We start from the raw sequence: 15,853 nt of genomic DNA on the forward strand, positions 1-15,853 counted from the left end.
CGTAAGACAGCAAAAAAGTTCCTTTTGAAAATCAGAAGGTTGCAAATCTCACACAGGAAAAGTTGTTACAATGTCCTCACAGAGACCACACCTGCTTAAAGATATAGAAGGTGGGGCGTGGGGCTCTGACCAACTAGGTTAGGAGACTGTGGTTGCTGCCAGCTGCCTGATCAATTGACATACTTGAAGAAGGCTGGTATTTTATCCCAGCATGTGATACTTTTACCCCTAGAAATGAGACATTTTGTTTTTCATTTGTTGCAAAGATTTGTTTAAAAAAATATCCAGAAGGAACATGCCACGTGGGATTTAACAGCTTATTCTAGTTCAGAAGTGAGATGACTTGGTTCACTGGGTTGTAGGTCTCTATCTACTTGTTGATGAAAAACACAGTGAGGCATGATTGTTCCTGGAAATTAAAGAGAATGAATGGCCACTTTCCACTCACTTGAAAAGAATGTAAAGAACAAGTATCCTCACGTCATTTCTATTTCAGCTTCTAGGAAACTTACCATTTGAATCACTTGCGAGCAGCTATTTAAAAACTGTACGGTTCTCACCGTGAAAATAACTTACAGAGCAGTCACATTGTTTGACTCTCAAGGTCACTGTATGATTTCCCCCAACGGAAATGGCTGCTGGAAAGAAAACGACATACTATCTACTGTTGTTAAATTCATCTTTTGCGTGGTTTTTCAGCTCTGTCTTTGGATAAACGTTAGTTCCCCTCAAATCTTGGCTGTGATGCTGCAGAATCTATTTTCCAAGTTCTGACCTGTGAGATCCCCTCCCCATTTTTGTTGGCTCGCCCCCTGATGTGGTTGATGCCGCTAATGTTCAGTAAAGTTCAGTGACACTGGCAACTGGAGGACCCTTGGATGAAACAAGGATGGACTTGGCTAATTAAGATTATTCTATCTTAACCGAATCATATATTAATTCCATCTTAATAGAATAATCTATTCCTGAGATTATTCTACCTCTGTATCTTACTTCTCTATTGGACTTGTAAAATATACCAGTCAGAAGACGGCTCAGCAGCCATGTGGTGCATGCTGTACACACAACTACCTTACTCTACAAGGAACTGGAACCCAGTCGGGTACCACGGTAAGTCAGAGATAGGCCTGGGTTTTAGTTGTAGATCAGAACCCCAAATATATTTTTTAAAGATTTATTTATTTATTTTACTTATGTGAGTACACTGTAGCTATCTTCAGACACACCAGAAGAGGGCATCATATCTTATTACAGATGGTTGTGAGCCACCATGTGGTTGCTGAACTCAGGACCTCTGGGAGAGCAGTTGGTGCTCTTAACCACTGAGCCATCTCTCCAGCCCCACCCCCACAATAGTTATCCTACTATTCCAAATCACCACTGTGCTTCAAATGTTACAAATGTCTCAACTGTTACAAACATCACCACACTAACTTTCCTGCATTAAATAAAGACTGGTCCACCACTGCTACACCTGTTGAGAATGGTGAGGCCGGCGGCTTTCCCTCTGATGTACAGAGCAAACATGGGGATTCCTTCGTATCTGTTCATATGGTAGCTTTTAAATGGCAATGTGTTTCCACAGTCTCTACTTCCTAACCTTAGAAGTTCTATATGAACACAAGAAATGCCTGGTGTACTTTGTACATACAAACTGTTCGACTTGAAATATTGAGTGATGTGAGGTTGGAAAGATGAGTTGTCAAGATCAATGCTTTAAAAATTGGCTTGAAAACTGTATACCTCAAAAAACAAAACAAAACAAAACAAAAAAATGGAGTAAGGTTTCCAGCTCTCCTTGACCAGAGATTTGTATCTAATTTCTCCCATTACTCCAAAGCCCAAAGTCACGTACCATGGGTTACGGTCATTTTTAGCCGAAATGTCCTCACAAAGTTCTTCCTGTTTCTTGTACTCTGGGACATCAGAACACCTATCTGCTGTGCTCCCTGGTATAGATGTTCCTTTCCCACCTTGCTGTAAGGCTTGAGGCTCACCACAGCTCTTAACATCTGCTTTGTCACATGTGGTGGTTACCGGGATGGTGTCATGTGATCTCCTCGGAGCTAACTTTGGTAATTCTTATAGTGTGGACTCCAGATGAAAGGAAGCCCTGGAAATACACTGAGCTGGAGTCCCACTTTCTTCCACGTAAGAATGAACGTGGTTCTTGGCCCAAGACACTGGGGCCTCAAACTCCTGCTGGGGTAAAAGAAAGTTGGATTTGGCAAAGAAGAGCAGGGATAGGGCCACAAGGGTCCACGCTTAGAAAAGAAAAAAAAACCTTAGTACAAAGAAATATTAATTCTGGAATTATTATTCCTGCTGATACATGAATCTCAGAGATCTAAGAAAGAAAGAACTATTAAAAACGGTTTTCAAAAATCATAAATAATTTCATGAATTAATCTGCATGAATTAATATAAAATTGTAGTGACTGTTATACTGAAAAGTAATACTTGTGCTGTGGATACACGCTGACAGTTGACCCCAAGCTTAGCATGTGCACGCACACACGTAAGCACGAGTTTACACACATACATGATAATGCTACATTCATTAAACCTGCTACCATTCAGCATGATCTGCCACTGACATAATTCCTTGCATAATTAAGTAGCATCTGATTTTCTTAACAAACCAAATTTTTAACAAGTCAAACTGAGTCTAGTTGACATTAGAGCTGCTCTTCTCTCTCTTAAGGCCCCAGGGACTTCTTCAACCACAGGAATTAGCATTCAAATAAAGAAACAACAAAAGGGGCTGTCACAGGGGCAGAGCCCTGGATGACAAAATCTTCCATCATAGGATCGGTAGGGTAAGAGCCAAGTCCTTTGTCAGGGGCCCGTCTAATCCTTCATTCTGTAGGTAGACCACCACTGTTAGCCAGTGATACACCACTCTTCAGGGCTAATCCCACTCACTTAAAACTAAAGCAAACTAATTAAGCCATTCTGTGAGGTCTACTGTTTAAAGTCCTTCTTGATGAAAATAATGTTGTTTACTGTCATTACGCTGATGTCTACACGAGATGCTTAATTAGCACAGTAACAACAAACAGGAGGGGTTATTCCCGCACCTCCGTCCCACGTCTGCTGACTAACTGTGCATAATAACTCAGGCTGGAATGGGATCTGAAATAGAGCTCAGTCTGAAGCACTTCCTGTGAGAGGCTAGTTTGTAGCAAAGTGACTCTGTGGACTCTACCGGCCCGAGATCCCACTTGGAAAAGAGAGGCGGGGCGAGAGGAGGGCAGTAGACACATTTTCCAGCAGGCAGGAAGTAATGAAGAGAATGAACTTGGTGACATAAAGACTTTCATGGAGCTGGAAACAGAGTCAGGCTGATCTAGTGCTTGCCTAGAAGGCGTGAAACCTTGGGGAAGTCTTTGGATGGACCCCCAGCACCATAAAAAATGGCTATAGTGGTGTACACCTATAACCCCAGTCCTTGGGAGGCAAAGGCAGGAAGAGCATTTCAAGTCCCAAGTCAGACAGAGCTGCATGTGAGGAAAAGGGAACCCACAGCCTCTAGTATTAGACCATTAAGTATATTTGGCTGTAAGCTAAGATTTACAGGTAGGTGCCAGGAATTCCACTTTCCTCCCTCACAAGGCAAAGCCCTGAGCTTCCTGCTACACTGTTGGGACTGGAGTCCTCTTATACTAAACAAGGTCTTGCTCAGTGTGTGGCCACCCTTATAGAACACAGTCAACAAGGCATCTGACACATGTGTTGGAGGAAGCCATGGTGCAAAGAAAGGAGCCTAATAGGGGAGATAAAACACACCCAAAACCACTATTCATGAAAAGCCAGAGGAGAAAATGGTCTTTCACTTCACCATAACACAGACAGTGACTCTTACCAGGATTCCCTTCAGTTCATCCACTGCACTTTCTGAGCCCTTTAGAGAGTCTGGCTGTAATTCAAAAGGAAAAAAAAGAAAGAAGAAATTACTGTGCGAACTGAATTTTTTAATTATTTATTTATTTTATGTATCTGAGTATACTGTAGCTGTCTTCAGACACACAAGATCCCATTTCAGATGATTGTTGAGCCACCAGGTGGTTGCTGGGATTTGAACTCGGGACCTCTGGAAGAGCAGTCAGCCCTCTTAACTGCTGAGCCATCTCTCTAGCCCATGAATTGATTTTAAAATAGTAGATATTTAAAAACTTTTTAATGAATGTGTGGTGTGGGAGAGCAACCTGTGAGATTTTTCTTCCACCATGGGGGTCCCAGAAATGGATCACCAGGTCTGGTGGTAAGTTTTTTAACACACCAAGTTGTCTTGCTGGCCCCATATAAAGATTTTTCCATGCTAAGTTGTTGGTGGCCCTTGTAGAGGCGGGAGGGTTGTGCGAATATGTTCATGCTGTGCACAAGTGTACACACCATGGGCACGGAGGAAGATGCAAGTGTCCTCCTTCATTGTTCTGTACCTTGCTCCTGTGAGACAGGCCTCTTACCAAATGGACAGTCAGCAAGGCCCCTGATCCTCCTGGATCTGCTCCACTCCCAACTCCCCCCACGCTATGCGGGTGGTATGATGTGGCCATGCTCAGCTGGGTGCTGGGGACCTGAACCCAGGTCCTCACTACTGCACAGCAAGCCCCGTCACTCACAAGCCCTCTCCCCAGCTAGCTCTGTGCTTCACAACAGTTTTGTTATTGAGTTTTTTTTTTTTCTCAACTCCAAATTTGAAGGAACACGTTAGTTATTTCAAAGCTACCAGATGGCCCCTGAATAAAAACTTAGAAGGATATTCTATTTATATTTAAAGGCAAAAGACTCCGGCTATCTTCTAAATAGTACATAGCCTGGCGGGTATCATCCTGGCTACAGAAGGTTTTGGTAAATACTAGATTTTAAAGATCTGGTTCCAAGTCATTAGATGTTTTAGTAGTAAACTGTTCTTAGACATAGCTTAGGCTTTTGCCAGCAAGGGAAGGTGGGCTAGAGAACTGTGAGAGCAGAAAACAGGCGCTGGGCAAAGACTTCCTATGGCTCTCTTAGTTCCAGAAAGGCTGATGGACAGAAGATAGGCCTTTCCTATCTGTAAGACCAAATCAGGAGGAAAGGACAACCAACAGAAAATCTTAGCACCCCTGGCTGGGTTCAATTCTGGGCCCATCTGGTGAAAGGAAAGAACTGAGCCCCCCAAGTTGTCCTCTGACTCTGTACACACACACACACACACACACACACACACACACACACACACACACAGAAGCACACACGTGTGCATGCACACATAGGCAAATGCAATCATAAAATTTGTTTTTTTTTAAATGATCCCCTTTCCATTTTTCAAAAATAAAGACAAAACCAGGCTAGAATGTTCAACCTTCCCAGCCCAGGTTTCTGAAAAAAAAAAAAAAAAAGAGAATTTCCTCAGTATCAGACATAAGCCTTAAGCCACCAATTCTAACCAGGCCAGTTCTACCTACCTGGAATATCAAGAGATTTGGAAAATAGGCCAGCAAAGAATTGTCCACAATACAGGCTTAGCTCTTAGGAAAACTGACAAGACAACCATGTCTTTTGGATCAATGCCCCACCTAAAGGCATAGTCAAAAGAGCTGCTATGCCCTGTGTGGTCCTGGCTCCTGAAGCCTTCTAAAGCCTGGACCATACACTATCAGACTGTGACATTCTGGGACTTGTGGTTCTGGAAAAAAGGTTTAGATTCAAGTGCACACTGACCATGTATAACGGAGGTTATTGGCCTGGTCACTCAGTGCTGCACCGACACAGTCTGATGGCAGCCAGTGAAAAGCCCAGCTGTCCACAGATCCTCACTGAGGTGTTTTGGCGACTTTGAGCTCACAGGAAATAAGGGCCAGTTGTTGCAAGAGAAGAAAAGCAGAAGGAATATCCTGAGGCTGAAAGCAGACACAGCACCCATTGCTTTGCTTGTTTGTTTGTTTGTGAGACAGAGTTTTTCCCAGGCTGTACTCCTTCCCTGGCCTCCCCAGTGCTGGGATGGCAGGCATGAGCCATCACAGCAAGCGCAACATATTTTACTCTAAACTAGCTTGGTTTTATTATGATACTACATTTTTCTCTAGAAATAGTTTGCTCTCACTTACTATTATTTCCATAGTGATTGTGGTGTAAAAGACAGGAAAATATTTGCTTTGCAAGGTGGCATCCAGACCCTTCATTTTAAAATGCTTTCATATTTCAATTCAGTTGATCCTTACAACAGCCTCTCCGAGTCACAGCAGGGGCTGGCCAGCAGCAGCACCACAACTATTACAGGATTATTCTACCCAGCTTCCTTCCATCTCTTCCTCCCCTAGTTAGAACCCTGCTTCCAGAGCACTGGCTCACGCCTAGGAGGAGCAGTTGGCTGAAATTCCTGTCTGCCTGAATCGGGTTACCATGAACACTCCTACCTTGCCTGTCTGTCTTGCCTGCTGGCTACAAAGTGGCAACTTTAGAGATACCTTAGAACTTCTATTCAGTAGTTATTCCACAGGAGTTCACAAAGATAGCTTAGCAGGGAGTGGCCTTGGGGCTGAGGAGCCGGCTTCACTGTTAAACTACTTGTCTTGCCAACACGTGGACTTAGATTTGAACACATTTGAAAAGAGTTTGGTGTGGGTAGCATATGCTTATAATCCCAGCCCTGACTGGGGAGATGGGCATTAAGAAAATCCCTGGGGCTCACTAGCCAGCCAGCCTGGCCTAGTCAGCAGACTCCAGACCAGCGAAGAGAGGCAAGAGTCATCCTGAGGGGCCACTCCTCAGGTTTCCCTAGCCTCTCCCCACACACATGAACGTGCCCGACACAGACATGGATGCAGACACAAAGGCACAGATGTGCCTTCATGCCCACACTCGCTCACTCACAAAAGAGGAGCAGTCTTGAAAGGAAAACAGAAGCAAGCCATGGAGTACATTGAACAAAGAAGGAAAAGACGGCTGCCCACATCTCATTAGAGCGAGGAAAGAAAGGATTTTTTTTTTCAAGAGAAACCTCAAAAACTGTTATTGGGCCTGTTTGAATGTGACAGAGACACACAAGGAATGAAGGAGGCCTGTGTGGGCTCCCAGCATGCATCTGTGCTACTTGGGAGGCAACTGCTGGTATGCAGGCAAACCAGTTTAGTCTACTGCTAGGTCTCTTCCACTATTACCATGTGGTCTTCCCACCGCTACACACAGACTGAAGCCTCAGGGAGGTACATCTGTGTCCCTTATTGCCTTACCCCCAGTGCCCACAACAGTATGATACAGAGAGGATGCTCAGAAACCCACAAGAGAACAACGGATCAAAGAAAAGGGAGGGAATAGCAACTGCTAGTTGTCTGACATGGTGACCCTCATCAATGCTCCTCTGGAAGAGAAGACAACACTGGGCAATGACATGCATGATCATGCACGAACCAGTTCAGGCTCACCTGAGTTCAGAGCCCTCTCAAGACAGGCTCACACAGAACTGAAAACTTCTTGGACACGTTACCTTCCAAGCCTTGGCAGTCTGTGTTGATACAGCTTTCATCAAATCCCAAACTTTCACATTGAAAAGGAGGAGGATGAGGAGGAAGAGGAAGGAGAGGGAGAAAGAGAGGGAGGGGGAGGGGGAGGGAAGGGAAGGGGAGAGAGGGGGAGGGGGAAGGAAGGGAAGGGGGAGGAAGGGGGAGGGAGGGGGAGGAGAGGAACAGGGGGAAGGGGAGGGGGAAGAAGGGGGAAGAGAGGAACAAGGGGAAGGGGAGAGGGGAGGGAGAGGGGAGGGGGAGAGAAAGTGGAGGGGGAGGAAGGGGGAAGGAGGGGGAGGGGAAGGACAGGGGAAATGGGAGGGGGAGGGGAGGGACAGGGGAAATGGGAAGGGGAGGGGGAGGGGGAGAGAGGGACTGGAGTGGAAAGATGGCTCAGTAGCTGTTCTGGCTGCTCTTTCAGAGGACCAGGGTTTGACTTACAGTACCTATATGGCAGCTGGCAACCACCTATAACTCCAAGTCTAAGGAATCTGATGCCCTCTTCTGGGTTCCTTGGATAGCAGATAAGAATGCAGTACACAGACATACATACCCATAACTACACACACACACACACACACACACACACACACACACACACACACACACGCACGCACGCACGCAGGCATGCACACACACACATGCACAGCGGAGGATAGAGTATATAGCTGCACATACCTTTGCCTTGGGTCTGGCTGTCTGGTTAACTGGTCTAAGATGAACTCCCTTTTTAATTCTGTCCATCATCTCTTCCACTGCTTGCCTCTTCAGGTCTGTGACTTCCTCAGCTGTGTGAAGAACACAGACAGAAATCATCCTAGGGCAGATGTAAGAAACGGCGAGTTCCTCTTGCTGGTGACATTGTGCTGTGTGATAACAGAAGTCTTTTTTTTTTTTTTTTAATTTTTAGTTCAGGCCGTGGCAGAGCACCAATAATTCACTATGGGTAACAGCTACTCTGTGGCAATGCTCCAAACAACACACTTTAAATTAAGAAAAAATTCTAATCAGAACACTTAGCATAACAATCAAAGTCAAGTTTGTAGCATGGAAATCAATAGCATTTCACCTAAGAGAAACACAATACAAGATTAAACTTGGAGATTGGGATATCTCCAGGTCTTCCTTCTCTCTCTCTCTCTCTCTCTCTCTCTCTCTCTCTCTCTCTCTCTCCCTCCCTCCCTCCCTCCCTTCCTCCCTCTCTCCCTCCCTCCCTCCCTCTCTCCCTCCCTCCCTCATGTGTAGAAGTGCACTGGGTGTCATACTTCATTTCTCTCCACATTATTCCTTTGAGACATGGTCTCTCACTAAACCTGGGGCTGGGCTGGTGGCCTGCAAACCCCAGTACCATCTTTACCTCCTCCTCCACCTTTGTGTAGCCAAGCCCTGTTTTTCAAGGGGTTGCTGGGAATTTGAACCTCTGCCTTCATGCCAAGTGTTCTTACCCACTGAGCCATCTTTCCATCCTCTGTTCCTTTCCCAGATCATCCATCTTTGCCTCAAAGATTTTTTTTTTTTAGAAGTTATTACATCCTGTACGTCAAAGAAAGTGGACTAAAGCCTACCTAAAAGAGGATATCAAAGAGATCTCTTCTTTATGGGAAAGTAGTCCAGGCACGAAATGAACAGCAAGAAGACAAACCCGTTTTTAATACCATGATTTGTTTAGGAATTGTGTAAGTGGGAAACATTTAAGCAAACCCTTTTTTTCAAATCTACTTAAACTATCCGTGTTTTTAAAATATCAAACATGCGGGGCTGGGGATTTAGCTCAGTGGTAGAGCGCTTACCTAGGAAGCGCAAGGCCCTGGGTTCGGTCCCCAGCTCCGAAAAAAAGAACCAAAAAAAAAAAAAAATATATCAAACATGCATCCAGCAATGACTTAAATGAAATCATTAAATGTGCCTGTAAACTTCAGCTTTCAGGGGCTTGGGGTGTGACTCAGGAGCAAAGTGCTTCCCTACAATGTATGATAAAACAAAACCACCTATTGTTCAGTGTGTGTGTGTGTGAGTGTGTGTGTGTGTGAGTGTGTGTGTGTGTGTGTGTGTGTGTGTGTGTGTGTGTGTTGCACACATGTGGAGGTCAGAATAGGAGACCAGGTGTCTTCTTATATTTTTCTCTGACTTATTGACTTGAGACAGGGTCAGGCAAGCCAGTCAGGTGGCTCTTGGAATCCGCCTATCTCTGTCCCCAAATGCTGGGTCTAGACACATGAAAAAACTTTTAAGTGGATTTGAACTCAGTTCCTCAAACTTGTGGAGTGAGCATTCTTGACTGAGCCACCTACCCTGCCCTTAGAGTCTGACTTTTCTTGTTTGCTGCATGTATAGTGGAGGATTACAAATGAATTAAACCTATTGACCAAAGTTGATTTGGTTTTTCTCAAAGAATTGCTTGACCAAAGTATGGAATCACTTTGGAACATATGGATTTCTGGTGAATTCACAGAAGCTAAGGGCCCACTTTGGACCTAGGCTGCATGGTAGACTATCTGATCAGTTCTGAACTTTTAAACAGATATGATGTTTATACTTTTGGAGAGAGACAGCTAAGCCCACAAAAACTGCCTTCTAGATGATATGAACCACAGTATACCCAAAATTAATTAGTGCTAGTTTCAGGTCTAACTCGTGGCTTCTTTCCTGAGGAGACTTCATGTGGACCTGGGTAGCCATTCCTCATCTCTGAATCCCTAAGGGAACACCAGAATGAACACCTTTCTATGATCCTCAACTCTGTAGCACCAAATGGCTGAATCACTGCTAGATTCATAAGTATAATCTGACTTCCAAGACAAGTCTGTCCTAGGAGGCTATTAAAAAACTAAGAATTAAAATGTGTCAATGTGGAACAGGATTCAGGTTCAAGAGTCATCTTTCTACAGGTGTCTTAGTTACTTTGTAGTTACTCTCCTCATTGTTGCAATAAGGGGAAAAAGGCCACTTAAGGAGGGCAGGGTTTGTTTTAGCTCAATGCAAGAGTAAATCTATCACTATAGGGAGGGGAGTCAGGCTGCTGGGGAGTGAGGCCACAGCTGATGATAGGCTCTTGTGTTCTTCTTAGCCCACTGCCAGGGCCTGTGATACCTGCCCACATTTAGAATGGGTCTTCTTACCTCCACTAACCTACTACAGAAATGTTCTCATGGGAATGCCCAGAGGTTTGGCTCCTGAGTGATTCTGGATCTTGTGAAGTTGACAATCAGTATTAAACATCACACAGTGCAACATAGGAAACACAAGTATCAAAGTTAGAACTCACCAACAAAGGAAAATGTTGGGGGGGGAGGAGAAACAGAGGGAAAGAAAGGTCTTATGCTTTGGGTTGATCAATTATATGCCCCTAAATAGAATTTGGGGGTGGGTACTTATTTGAATGGCCTATAAATATCTACAAGGAGGCAAACAAGAAATCCACTCACTCATCCACTGTCTCCCTTGACGTCCAAATAGCTGTACATACACATGCTTTCCTGACCCTGCTCAAAAGGAAATTAAAAGAGGAGAGAGAGAGAGAGAGAGAGAGAGAGAGAGAGAGAGAGTGAGTGTATGAGAGCACTCGAGCCAGGTCTTGTACACAAGCACCCAGCATGGGATGTGGTTTAGTCCTGGGAACTCAGAGACCAGTTTTAAACCTATTTTTCCCCCTCTTGGTTTTGTTTTATTTTTCAGAAGGGCTGCCATTTTGAGAGAGACTAGGAAGAGCCACAAGGCAAAGGGAACACCGCCTACAAACAGATTAGCACTCTGCAAGGAGAGACTGCAACCCAATTAAATATACCATACAGAAACTAATTAAGGCAGACAGATGGAGAATTACGGGCCACACCATTCAAATCTGCTACAGCATCTACCAGCAGGAATTTAAAGTAGTTCCTTATATTTGCTTGCCAGAATCATAGTGATAATTCAGAGAAGTACCACTATCTGCATTGTGTACAGATTATAAACCAAGCTTTAATTTCTCAGCCTTTTTCCCCCAAATATAAAGGCTTAATTGGTCTTAAGGAAAAGAAATCACTCTTATCAGATTCCCTACTCAGGCGCAATACAAGGGCAGCCCTAAGCTAGTCGCACAGGCTTTCTTCCTCTCACCGACCTGTTTTTGAAATGGCAAAAAAGCAATCTATATGAACTTCTGAACTATTAAGCGGTTCTAATAAACCGGCATGAATCACCTACGGAGAGCTCGTGGTATGTTTTGTAATTCCTTCCGCAATCACGCAGTTGGTAATTGTCTCACAAAAGCATGTAATCAGGGGGACAATAGAAATATGCAGGATGCTGGAGATTAGAGAAAGAGGCTAATGAGGACAACAGGTCTAATGTTACTGAACTGCCACAGGCAGAAAGGAAAAAAACCCAACAAAACAAAACCAAAGGTTCTTTGAGTTAGGGCTTCAAGGTCAGTCTTGGATCAGAATGCTACGTGTAATTAATTGGGGCTTAAATCTTTAGACCCACTTGGAAAATAAGTTAGATCTTAAAAGAAGAGAGAGAGAGAAAGAGAGAGAGAGAGAGAGAGAGAGAGAGAGAGAGAAGGGAGGGAGGGAGGGAGGGAGGGAGGGAAAGGGAGAGAGAGGCTGACGCATGGAAGAAACCATCACGTTGTTACTCAAGAAAATCTCTGGTTATTACCAAGAAGAAATGAAGTCTCTTTTTGCTTCCCTGTTCTGCTAATATTTTTATTTGAAAAGGCCTTAAAATCCAAGCCCCCATATATCATCATGATGGTAAAAACTACCAAAAGGGTACATTATGTTTGAGTCAGTTTAGAATTGACCTACGGATTATAAATTTAAGGAAATTTCTTGACTACAGGAGGAACTGAGTTCAAAGCCCTAGAGTCCATGTTAAAAAAAAAAACAAAACTGAGTATAGCTAAGGATGTCTGTGACCCCAACACTGTATTGCACAGAGAAAGGAGCATCAAAGGGGGTTGTTGAGTACCAATCTAGCTCCAGGTTCAATAAGAGATGCTGTCTCAACAGTGTAAGGGGTGATATAGCAGGATACCTGATGTTCTCCTCTGGTCTCTGCAAATACATAGGCCTGCACATCTGCATCCACACACGTGCAGACACCACCATCACACACACACACACACACACACACACACACACACACACACACACACACACACACACACACACTTATCCATGTTCAGAGGACAGACTGACTCAGGAGCTGGGAATGGGCCAATCAATCCTTCAATCCTTCAGCAATGGATTGGGAAGGGCTATAACAACACAGAGATTAGCTTTCACTGCCAACCTGACACAACCTAGCACTGCCTGAGAAGGGAGTCTCAACTGATGACCCAGATCAGATTAGCCTGTGGTGGGTTGTCTGGATTATTAATTGATCCAGTCCAGTCCACTGTGGGTGGAACCATTCCCCAGGCTGGTAGTCCTGGGTTGTATAAGAAAGCTACTTAAGCCAAAGTGGTGGCTCATATTTTTAATCCCAGTACTTGGGAAACAGAGGCAGGAGGGTCTCTGTGAGTTCCAGGCCAGAAGAGCTACATAGTGGGAGTGGAGGAGAATATGGCTACTTCGGTATAAACCTATGAGCCAGCAAAGAAAGGGTTTTCCTCCACAGAAAGCTCCCACTTGAGTGTCTGTTGACTCCCCTCAGTGACAGACCGTATCCTCAATGAACATGTTCCTCCCACTATACTGCATTTGACCAGTGGTTTTGAGTTTCTGTTTGTTTGTTTACCATAGCAACAGAAATCAAACAAGAATGGGCTAATGAGTCACTTGTGTTATGAATATTAATGAGTAGGTGGAGGCTGAGGAGGAGCCTGGGACAAAGCAAAGGGGATGTGGAATCAGCATCTTGCTGAGGCCAGTGTTTACCAGGGTGGAGTTAGTGATCCAGCCAGAGAGCAGGGCAGGCCCAGTGGGGCAGGCATATGAGGAGCAAGGAGGAAGCAAAATCAGAGGGCTGTTGGTCAGCACAATGCAGACTTTGGGTTCCAGACTGACACTATGCAAAGCACTGACATGTCCTAAGACCTGGAGGGACACCTAGGACAACCTCAGAATGTCACACTGCTAATGGGTATGCAACTAGATGGGGAAGGCAAGAAGGAGGGATCCAAAAGAATCTTATACAGATCTGGATTTGCAGCTGGCAAGTACTGGAGAGCTTTGTAACAGGTGCAGAGCAAGCTCGTTGGTTCTAATTTGAGTTTAACACTGTGAGGTGTGATAGATTGAGATCTAACCCAGTTCCAGAGGGTGCTCTCATGGCCGCTACCTTGTGAGCTCTGTGCATGGACTCTAAACCCGCCACTGGTGTCTCCAGCCCATCTCCTCACTTGCTCCTCTCAATCTACCTCCCTAGCTAGATCACTAGATAATTAGATCCTGAATCCAAGTGTCTCTCTATCTGGATAGTCATTGCCTGGTCTGAGTCCCCTAGTCTAAGGCATTGACATTCTTCTGCTATGACTGCCTGCCTGTCTGCCTGCCTGCCTGCCTGTCTGCCTCTCTGTCTGCCCCTCTGTCTGCCTCTCTGTCTGCCCCTCTGTCTATCTACCTGTTTGCCTCCCTGTCTGCCTGCCTGCCTCTCTGTCTGTCTGCCTGCCTGTCCATCCGTCTGTCTGCCTGTCTGCTTCCCTGTCTACCTATCTGCCTCCTTGTCTGCCTGCCTCCCTGTCTACCTGTTTGCCTCCCTATCTGCCTGTCTGCCTGCCTGCCTGCCTCTCTATCTGTCTGTCTGTCTGCCTGTCCATCTGTCTGCCTGCCTGCCTGCCTCTCTATCTGTCTGTCTGTCTGCCTGTCCATCTGTCTGCCTGCCTGCCTGCCTGCCTGTCTGCCTCCTTGTCTGCCTGCCTCCCGGTCTACCTGTTTGCCTCTCTGTCTGCCCCTCTGTCTGCCTCTCTGTCTACCTACCTGTTTACCTCCCTGTCTGCCTGCCTACCTCTCTATCTGTCTGTCTGCCTGTCCATCCGTCTTTCTGCCTGTCCATCCGTCTGTCTGCCTGCCTGCCTCCCTGTCTGCCTGCCTGCCTGCCTGTCTGTCTCCTTGTCTGCCTGCCTCCCTGTCTACCTGTTTGCCTCCCTGTCTGCCTGCCTACCTGTCTGCCATGCCCACCTGTCTACCTGCCCACCTGGCCTTCCCTTCTTTGCCCTTCCCAAACTTCAAGCAGAGTGACTGCTTTGAGAATGGATCTCACCGCATTCCTACTTCAAACCTCTATTCTGAGGCAAAACATTGGCATCTGGGCCACTGCTCTGAGAACGTGGCTCCCATCTGCATCTCAACCCTCCTCCCTGGCTCCTGAGTCAAAGCAGCTTCAGAATAGTCCATTGGTTTTCTGACACCTGAAGCTCCTTTCCAGCTTCAGACCTTTGAACATATCACTATGCTGTCTGGGTATCTTTCACCCCAAACAGCTGGTCACTGATGCTCCAAATCAACTTGAATGCTGCCCAGTGAAACCAGCAGTCTGCTGTCACAGAGTCTCAGAGACACATGCTTCTTCCCATAGTACTTCCCAAACACTCGCTGCATTAAATGCCATCGCATTTATGTGCATGGTCACTTGTTTACACCATGTTACAGCATGTGACTTCAGCATGTCATCAATTCAGTGTGAGATAGTAGTGTACAGCTGGTAAGATACATGGAAAGATCCCAACCCCCTTGACACTGATAAGGATAAGAAGTCTTTCTCCAAATCTCCTTTGGGATTACCCCTTTCCATTGTGCCCCAAACGACCATTCCCAGAGAAAGCATAGTTCTGTATACTCCCTTGATCTACTCTAGACAAGAAGCTGTGGGATGGTTTGAATATGCTTGGCCCAGGGAATGGCACTATCAGGAGGTGTGGCCCTGTTGGAGTGGGTGTGGCTCTGTTGGAGTGGGTGTGTCACTGTGGGTATGGGCTTTAAGACTCATCCTAGCTGTCTGAAAGCCAATATTCTGCTAGCAGCCTTCAGATGAAGAGGTAGAACTCTCAGATCCTCCTGCACCATGCCTGCCTGAATGCTGCCATGTTCCCGCCTTGATAATAATGGACTGAACCTCTGAACCTGTAAGCCAGCCCCAATTAAATGTTGTCCTTTATAAGAGTTGCCTTGGTCATGGTGTCTGTTCACAGCAGTAAAACCCTAACTAAGGCAGAAGTCACTGCCCATCCTTCTGGTGGTGGTTTTTCACAGGTCCAACGATCTGTTCAAAGAGCTGGGCAAACACGTTACTGATAGGCCGCCCCACCATCACCCGCTTGAGGGAAACCGAACAGATGCGAAGCTTACCTGTCTCTGGCTGAGTTGCCTTTTCCTTCTTAGTGCTACCGCCACTGGGGTGGGATCGCTTCCGGATCATTGACATGAGGGACCTTTGGGAAG

At 45.6% G+C, this 15,853-nt stretch overlaps 1 protein-coding gene across 3 annotated transcripts in view; it reads right to left on the minus strand.

Moving 5' to 3' along the window:
• The window catches only part of Shtn1 (shootin 1), a 103,901-nt gene that overhangs the window by 22,070 nt on the left and 65,978 nt on the right, over window positions 1-15,853 (minus strand). For all 3 annotated transcript variants that reach the window (NM_001303537.1, NM_001079705.4, XM_087650456.1), the window contains 3 exon segments: window positions 3,866-3,919; window positions 8,166-8,275; window positions 15,761-15,843. In NM_001303537.1, the coding sequence (NP_001290466.1) occupies window positions 3,866-3,919; window positions 8,166-8,275; window positions 15,761-15,843 (247 nt within the window).

Source organism: Rattus norvegicus, chromosome 1, assembly GCF_021556685.1.
Source record: "Rattus norvegicus strain SHRSP/BbbUtx chromosome 1, alternate assembly SHRSP_T2T, whole genome shotgun sequence".
NCBI lineage: Eukaryota > Metazoa > Chordata > Mammalia > Rodentia > Muridae > Rattus > Rattus norvegicus.